Source organism: Eurosta solidaginis, chromosome 4 (assembly GCF_040869045.1).
Source record: "Eurosta solidaginis isolate ZX-2024a chromosome 4, ASM4086904v1, whole genome shotgun sequence".
NCBI lineage: Eukaryota > Metazoa > Arthropoda > Insecta > Diptera > Tephritidae > Eurosta > Eurosta solidaginis.
Genome location: NC_090322.1, coordinates 230,516,341 through 230,525,994, shown reverse-complemented (window position 1 = coordinate 230,525,994; position 9,654 = coordinate 230,516,341). Strand labels below are relative to the sequence as shown.

Below are 9,654 nucleotides of genomic sequence, written 5' to 3'. Positions count from 1 at the left end.
GGACGCAATGAAATGCCGAACCGACCTCATCTCAGTCCAACGCAGAGGAGTGCGGCCAATAGATGTGGTTTACTGATCAGTGTCGCCAGAAGCAAGCGTGGTCGTTGCGGGAAACTTTCCGTTGGATATTTTCACTGAGAAAAGTAAAGAAATGTTTCACATGAAAGTGAATCGGAGGCTATTGCCGTAAAGATGCAATAAGGATCGATCCGACGCTGTTATGACTGGTGGAGCAGTAGCAGGGCAGGAAATTTGATCAGGGAACTAATTCCTGAACTAAACCCATGGTTGAAGCGACCACACGAAGAGGTCCACTTTTACCCGACTAAATTTTTACCGACCACGGGTACTTTCATAAATATCTCCACAAAACGGGTAAAGTTGAAAACCCGAAGCTCCTCTACTGTGAAAAATTAACCTTCATGAAACCGGGATACAAAACATAAGTAGGTTGCCGAAATTCGAGTATAAAAAAAGAAAATTTTTTGCCATTTTTCGTTCGCTGCTGTATTCGCCAATGCCGCAATACCACAATAAGAGCATAACTAAGTATCAAAATGAAACGATTATGATTTTCTTTGTCGTTAATAGAACAAAAATTTAATTTTATTCCGAAATAAAAAGAATTTTCTTGAAAAGGAATTATTGAAAACAATTTCAATTAATTACATATGTAAATAACATAAATTTAACACAAAAAACAACAACTAAACTAAATTCAATTAAATTAAAAAAAATAGAGAATCTTTATGAGAAGTACAAAATAAACAATGCTTTCATTCATGTAAAAAGTAGTAAATACAATTTAACATTTTTTGACTAGTTCTTTTTTTAAAATTTTCACAGAATTTAAACCTTAATATTTTGCATGTTTTATTGCAAAGACATTGTCGAACAAATATTTGTTTATGTTCCTTAATTTTTAGTGAATAAGATCATTCTGACACAATAAAAAACGAGACTAAATTAGCGAAATTTCATATTTTTCGAAAAGAATTCTTTGAAAAAAATAGTTTTCTTTTTCGTCTTGAATTCTAATTTACATCTTTCTACAATAAAACTTGCGATATATGCGTAAGTCGACTGCTGAGTGGAATATCAACCTACATATAGCTCAGTCGCTGACTCCAAGAATGGTCGAACAACGGCCTATTTTAGAATTGTTTTCGAAATTGCCCTATCTCAGAAGTTGGCTCAAGTTCAAGTACGTCCTATCTCAGAATATTTTTCATAAACGCCCTATCTAACGTGAAAATATATTGAATTTGAGCACAGGTTGAGCGTTTTTGAAAACAAATTCTCAAATAGGGTGTTATTCAAGAATATCTAAGAAAAGGCGTTTTCGAAACCACAAAAGAGATAGGTTAATATTCCACTCAGCAGGGGTTGTATTAAATCAACATTCACAGACAAAAAATTATTTGTTTCTTAAAATTAGATAAGCTTAATCATGCACTTATCCTATTTGTTTTGGTTAATTACTTTTTTAGGATAAAAATCACATTGAAAAAACTTAGTCTGATCATTTGTGCGATTTGTCTTAACTTAATGGCTACTAAATTTTAGGCTTAATTTAAATGTTCAGTAGTTAGTTATATATATTTTTTATATGTTTTATATCTTTGGTCTATTTGCTGATATGCTTTACAGATGAAGGTCATTAGGGCACAAGGAAGTCATGATTTCTAAAATATACATATTTTATTATAAAATTATAAACGCTATAGTTAATTTTAAAAATCTCTAAAATATATTTTCTCATTTCTTAGGTTATGCTGAACAAGCTGGTCTATGAGAAACTCACATAAACTTGATGAGTTCATAGTGTTGCCAGATTCATATTTCTTAAAGATTGCCTTTACGTTGGCATATAGAGCAGTGAAGACGAAAAAAGAAATTGTACTTTTTTAACGAATTTCGTCAATTAACATCTTTTGTGTTTCCGATAATTTAAGAAAATACTTCTCTAAATTTTCTTATTGAAACTATGCAAACCATCAGCAAAAACGGTTCTATGAAATTCGGAAATTCAAGAAAACTTTACGAAAATTTCAATCATTTAAGAATTTTTCGAAATTTGTTGCGTACGTATTTTTGTAGCCCAATCAATTTTAGTTGAACAAAGTACACTCCAAATTCGCATGAATTTTTAACAACATTTTTACCGAAGGCTGTTTCAAATTTTCTACGATATAAAAGCTCTATTAAAAAGGAACCCATTTTAATTGTTATTTTCTTTTTTGGACTTGAAAAAGTACCGGCCAAAAAATTGTCCTAGATGAACATTTACGCGATCCCGTGCGATACCCAAAGCATTTTCATGACAAATTAGGCATACTTTTTATTTTTCGAATTTTTTCAAAAAAATACACAAATAAAACTAAAATCCGGACCTTTATTTTAAAAGTCCGAAAATAAAAGTTAAATACGCAATTTTTTTAATGACAAATAAAAGTCTGGCCCCATAAATATGGAACGGCTAATCTGAATGAAACAAATTGTTTACCAGTCGATTGTATCAAATATCTAGATTCGATACCTTTATGGTCAATTGAAAGTTTATGTTAATAATACCAGAAATTTGTCATAGAAAAACTAAAACCAACTCTCATAGTACTATACATATTTTTTTCCATATAGAACTTGTTTTTTGCCATTAAGGTTGATGAAATGGAGATAGTGCCTTCAAATTTGATACACGGCTTTTTATTGAAACATGACGGATTTTATATAAACGAAAAAAAAAATCGTCTCATTTGGATGTGCCGTTCCATAGTTATAGGGTCGGGCTTTAATTATGTCCTTAAAAAATTAAATTTCCGATTTATCTTTCATTTTCGGTTTTATAAAATAAAAGTCCGGATTTAATAATTTCTTTCCGTCTAAGATATTAAAAGCGCGGAAATAATTTTTTCTGAAAGACTTTTATTATAAAAGGAATAACAGTTTGGTTTCCTCAAATATTGCTGCGCTTCGTATGGAAGAAAATATGACAAAACACCCTTCGAACAAAAAATTTCCAAAAATCAATGCGAATTTTGAGAGACCTATAACTTATACTTTTTGAGACTAAAATTTATTGTACTACAATACCACATACTCAGAAACATTCACGTGCTCTAAAAGAGGTCTAAAGTGTGGTACAATTTTCTAGAATTTAAACATTTTTTCGAAAACATTTTTTATATTGGTTTGGATAGTTCCAGTTTCAAAATTCTTTTAAGTTTTTAATTAAATTATTTAAATTAATTAATTCATTTAGTTTTATATATATGCCCACCGCTTTTTTGTCTTGTTGTATGCTCTTAACTGTTATTTTGTCATCATTATCATGTTCATCAACACCTTTAAAAATGCATGCTTAGCAGAATTTAATAAAGATTTTCCACAGGTTTCTCTTAGCAAAGCTTTCTCTTCCGGTAAAATTATTCATAAACACTAGCCATACGATATTTCCAACATGGATTCACTAAGCAAGTCGTGTATTATTTTCATACTTCATACTTGCAAATATGTTAGTCTTTGTTATTTTCATATAAAAAATACTCTTAAGTACCTACATATATATATTTATAAATTTAAACTAAGCTAAATGAATGCCTCATTTCAATTAAATCTGAGTATTTTGCATCTTTTCCGTACACACCGTTATAAATCTACCAATCATCATCCTCACTATATTCAGAAATTTCTATACGGAATGGTGTACTGGCATTTTTCAATTTACGATGGCAGGTACGACCCAAAGGGTTATGTTTCAAATCCACCAATTCCAAATTATCACTTGTGATCATCTCATCAGTATCAATTTCTATAATCGCATTATGGCTGGCATCCAATTCACGTAATTTAGGCATTTTGAACACAACTGGTGGCAGCACTATGAATGAGTTATGTGAGATATTTAAGCGCGCCAAAACGTTCAAGTCGGCAAGCTCGTCTGGTAATTTAGTCATTTGATTGTGTGAGAGATTTAGGTCTAAAGAAAAATAGTGAATAAATTAATTTCAATTAAAAAATATTAAACCTAAAAAGGAAACACAAAATACACACCTGTGATGAGACTAAATTTGAGCGCAAATTTTGGTGGAATCTTTTTAATCACATTACTACTGAGATCACAGGTTTTGAGTTGTGTATTGCGCATCAAGTGATAAACGGCATCGGGAATTTGTACCAACTGACAATCGGATAGATCTGTAAATAAAAGATGTGCATGTCTTTAAAAACAAATATTTGAAAACGAGAACTTTGTGTTATGTGCAATCGGGCAATATCCAATGCTTTGCATTGTTAGAGAATTAAACAATGTGGAAATGGAACTTGTTCATGGTATTCAAAACAACTTTATCAATGTTGTATGTTAAAATTTTGCTTGGCATCAACCCTTTTTGAGCGAGTGAGTAATGCTTAGAATATTTCGCCTTTAGGCACGCCTGACTCGAAAAATTAATAAAATAATTTAAAAAAAATTTTAGGTTAAACAGTTTTATTGAAAACTATATTTACATGAAGTAATAATAATACTAAAAGCTAGAAAATAATTAGGTATGTCCTAGGTACTAGTCATCACACTCCTCATCAATCTAGGGAGTTGATCAGATAATTGAATAAAAGCGTGGGGCGCGTGAAATTTCTAAAAACGTGACGCGTAGCATTGCCTTCTATCTATAAAAATTTGACTATCAATAAAAATTTGGCGCGTCCAACGCTTTTATTTAATTGTCTGATCAACGCCCTAGATTGATGGGGTGTGTGATGACTAGGACCTAGGACTTACTTGATTATTTTCTAGCTTTTAGTATTATTATTACTTCATGTAAGTATTGTTTTCAATAAAACCGTTTAACTTAACAATTTTTTTAATTATTTTATTTTCAAGTTTTTAGTTTTTATTTAATTGCCTATTATTTCCCATTCTATTTAGTTCATTTAGTGACTTATTATTGCACGAACTCTTTCGTGACAATTTGTTACAATCTATGTCCTCAATACATAATCCTTCCAAAGACTTTAATCGACTCTGCGCCACGTATGCCTGCCTCACCTCGAACTCCAAAATATATTGATGTCACTTCTACCAGACTGTATGTACTTAATATTTGTTTCACAAATGAGCCAAATCGGACTGCAAATACGATTTTTTTTGAATATCTCGATCTATGCGCCACCTCTCGGCGGTTTTTTTCGTAGATCGCTTTCGATTCATGTATGTATTATGCGTTCCAAATATGAACTAAATCGGACCACAAATACGATTGTTTGAAATATTTCTATCCATGCGCCACCTATTGGAGTTTATTACATTGTCATCGGGTTATGAACTACATTCCAAGTTTCAAGCATGTAGCTTATCGGGAAGTTACTTAAATTTCAATTACAAAATTCGTGGCGGCCAGCCAGCCAGCCAGCCTTTCAAGTCAAGCTAAATAAAACCCGTTTAAAAAAAGAAAATATGACCCATCACGGGACGCCTGAGATATGTGAAACATCGACATTATTTCTTAAATTAATATGCAGAAAATATTAGATTGCGATAGGAGCTAAATGTTCTATCTGTATTTATAAAACTCAATTTCTCTTCGTTTGGGCGCTTATAGCTTTTGAACCACACCATGGATTAGTGATTCTAGGTCTTCATTGAAGTAACATAGGCATGTTGTGATGGAACTCGAAAAAAAAAATGCTATTCAATTCTCGCAAAATTAGACTGATATGCCACTTTAATCAAATACCACGCGGGCGGAGCCGCGGGTTTAGTCTAGTAAGGCATTATGATAAAATGATAGTAAAATACCGATCGAAATGATCCCAAAATGACAAAGAGTATAGCAAAGGAGTTCCCAAAAATACTCGAGGAGGACCCGTGACAGTCGGACTGGTTGTTGTTGTTGTAGCGGTAAGGACACTCCCCATCCAAGACAATATCGAGAGAGCAGAATATTTCGATAGAGAAAAATCTCGACAATTCTTAGTCCCGACACTATACAGCCCAGAAAAGTTGTTTGAAAGAACGGAACATTGACCAAATGCTAAAATTTGCGCAATTTCTTTTAAATAATTGGGGCATTTTACACAAACTCGCAATTGCCGTGTATACATAGAAACGTCGCAAATGATACGATTTTTTGTAAAAGTCTGCCGGGTTTACACGATTCACAAGCTTTGCGTGCTTTTTTTTCGATCGCGTTTTTGCCGAAATTTTATGTGCCTTTTATTCTTGTCGGGATTATTATATAAATTTCGGAATTAATTTTATATAAACTGACTGTTCTGAATATGTGACCCGGCCTATAAAAAGGTGGCTTATGACTCAAAAAAAATAATGCAAAAGAAAAACTACTAAGAAACTGAAGATGTTTCTTTTTTGAGTCATAAGCCACCTTTTAATAGGCCGGGTCACATATACTGAAAACAAAAGCAAACTAAATGGCAACGTAAAATTTTAAAGTTCCCCATTGAATCGTGACAACTAGCCCTTGGAGCAAATTATTTGCATACAACCAAAAAATAACTATGCAGTTAAAACAAAGAAAGTGCTTTGTGAATGCCCACAATAATCACGCTTAACTATTTATTGAAACAAAAATATTTAAGCAATTCACAACGCCTACTATTCGCCGTATATATTAATGTGCTTTGTTTTAATTAAATTTTATATTTGAAACTATTTTTAAACTTTTTCAATTCCATCTGAGTAATAATATTTTATATAACGAAATAAAGTTAAAAAAAGATATGTATACATAAATACATACATGCATATGTCTATGTATAGTAGCGAGCACAAAAATAGCATTGGCAATTTTCATCAAATTATGTCAATATAATTAAAATTTTTTTTATTAAACTATTTTATGAGCTCGGGGCCTTATCCAAATAAAAAACGCAGTATAAATATTTTATATTTGTATTTTTATTTTATATTCGATATTTCGACTTCAGTCTGAAGTCATCATCAGGACTGTGAAAGAAAGAAAAACAAAAACAAAAATTATAAAATATTTATACTGCGTTTTTTATTTGGATAAGGCCTCGAGCTCATAAAATAGTTTAATAAATTTTAAAGATTAAAGGCCAATAATAATTTTTAAAATTTTTTTATTTTCTAGAATTAAAGAAAAAAACGTCCATGAATTTTGTAATTGCTGATATCCAATCCAAGCTAAAAATTGTCTGCCAAAAACTTGGAAAAGTCGAAAAATTTTAAGAAAACTTACAACCATTTATTTCGATTTCTCTTTCTTTCGAATATGCAGATTTGTAGCCCGATCGTTTTTAGTCTCACAAAGCACAAGCTATAAAAAAATGCAAGGCGCGATAACCACCGAAGAGAGTTTAGACCGAGCTTCTTTTCCAATTTGCGTCCTGCTTCTTTAAATTTTTCATACAAATTGGGGGGATGGGACCTACATGTTTTATGCCAACTCCCAACGGCATCTGCAAGGCAGATTAATTTTCACTGAGAAGCTTTTCGCGGCAGAAATACGCTCGGAGTGTTTGCCAAATTACTGCTGAGGGCCGACCCCGTTTAGAAAATTTTTCTAATTGGAGAAACTGAACTAAGGATCTTCGGAGTGGTAGGCGGAGCACGCTACCACTGCACCACGGCGGCCGCCAAGCATAATTTATAGGCCTCTTAAAATACGCAATGATTTCGTAAGACTAAAACTGCATACTCGAAAAAGTCTAAAATAAAAAGGTCGACATTTTTAAAATTTTTCGAAAACGTTTTGGAGACTGGTTTGCATAGCTTTAGCAACAAAATTCATGATAGTTATTTCTCAGTTTTAAGAAAATGAAAGAAAAAATACTAAATTAACGAAACTTAATAAAAATTGCCTCTGCTGATTTCGTGTTCGCTTGTGTATTTACTAAATGTATAAGCAAGTCAAAGCCTCCCAAAGATTTTTAATTATTAATAAATAATTACCCAATGATTCATTATCTTGTGCGTTTTCACAACGTTCCACAACGCGCACCACCGCATGAGCCATTTTTACCAGTTTTTTTTTTTTAATTCTACTAAACAAAATAATTACGTTAAATAATTTAAATAATACTTTAACGATGTGTTTTTATGCGTAGATTTTTTTCGTACTAATTTATTTCTAATTCGCTCGAAAACTCTTGACGGAAAATGTCAACAAATATTAGGCCGCACGATCAGCAAGAGAACTAATTTATTTCATTGAGTGTGAGAAAATTCAACTTTTTAGCTCAATGATATGAAAAGAAAGAACACGACGCTCTCAACCATGTATTAATATGTAATCTTCTGCCATTGTGAATTCATACAAATGTGAATGTTTTATAAAAACGTTCACAATAGTAAACAGCCTCGATCACCTATTCCATCACTGTTTGATTACTTAAATGATTTGTTCAATAGTGTTTCTCAAAACTTTTTGTAGACGATTGGTTTATTACATTATGTGCATATTTTAAAATGTTTGCTTAATTAGCTGCTCAGATTTTATCTGTTAACTAGATTTTAGAAATTAATATAAATATGTAGTCTAATTTTTAATAAAAGAAAAGCCGATTTGAGATACAAATGGGCAATTCATGGCGGTTCAATTTAATAACCGCAAGCAAAAAACAAACCTATCTTCCATTCTTTTGCCATTCGCGACAGCCATTCTCCCTGTCAGCTATTATTCGACAGGTAGGTATGGCAATGGACGAATAGAAAGATTTTTCACTTGTATGAATTCACAGTGTCTTTTGCCATTGCGCATTTTTACAATAAAGAGAGCTTAATAGTAAGAGCAAATATGGGCATTTCCAACGTTACAAACCCTTCAATAAGAAGGTTTTTTATTACTTTTTTGATATAAAACCTGTAATGGGTCTTGAAATTTATTTAGTTTAGATACTATCGAAATGCTTCTAATGGTAGATAAGACTGTTATTTCATTATTTAAGGCTTACATAAATGATGTTTTTCAATATGAGCTAAAATCTTACAATTTTTTTACAAACTACAGTGTAAGAGTTAAGGTATTTTATGTGCTTATTTCCATTTCTCTGTTTAAAGATTCAGCGCGTAACAGTTGTAATATTTTTTGAAGTCGGGAATGAAACAAATGGAACAACAAAATATGGTTTTAGTAGTGGTGCTTCCTTACGAATCATTTTCTTATAAACATGCCTCGAATTGTAAAAACACGGTTGTGATTTTCACGTAGGCCTGTCAGTTAGCTCAAATGGCTATTTATTTAAATTTAAAAAAATTTGTTTAATCAATATCTTGAAATTCAGTAAACCGCTTTAATGGATTTGATTATAGATTTATATTACTAAAATGTTTCTAAATTGATTTTAAAATCTACGACCTTTGTTGACTTTTATATATATATATATAGGCATTATAAGTCATAAAATCTCACCCTTAGACTTAGAATTTTTTTTTGTAAGGTAAACAACGCTATTGGTTTAATATTGATAAATAAATTGGGGTATTTGAATCCATACTGTACCTACTCAAAATTAATTAAGAGATACGCATTAGGCTGTTACCAAAAATAGAGCCATCTAATCTTATCAATATTCTGAGATTTTGAAATTTGAAGTTTAATGGAAAAAATCAAATAAAATTGTTAAAATATATATATATAATTTTACTTTAAAAGAGTATCCATTTTGTTTTAA

General features: G+C 31.4%; 1 protein-coding gene across 1 annotated transcript in view; it reads right to left on the bottom strand.

The window, feature by feature from the left end:
• Positions 1-572: 572 nt before the first annotated feature.
• The window catches only part of Sclp (leucine rich repeat containing protein 20 sclp), a 31,036-nt gene continuing 21,954 nt past the window's right edge, over positions 573-9,654 (bottom strand). Inside the window, exons 2-3 of the mRNA XM_067785005.1 lie at positions 4,054-4,197; positions 573-3,979 (exon numbers count right to left, since the gene is read on the bottom strand). Coding sequence (XP_067641106.1) covers positions 3,657-3,979; positions 4,054-4,197 — 467 coding nt within the window. The 3' untranslated portion in view covers positions 573-3,656. The remainder of the gene's footprint in view (positions 3,980-4,053; positions 4,198-9,654) is intronic.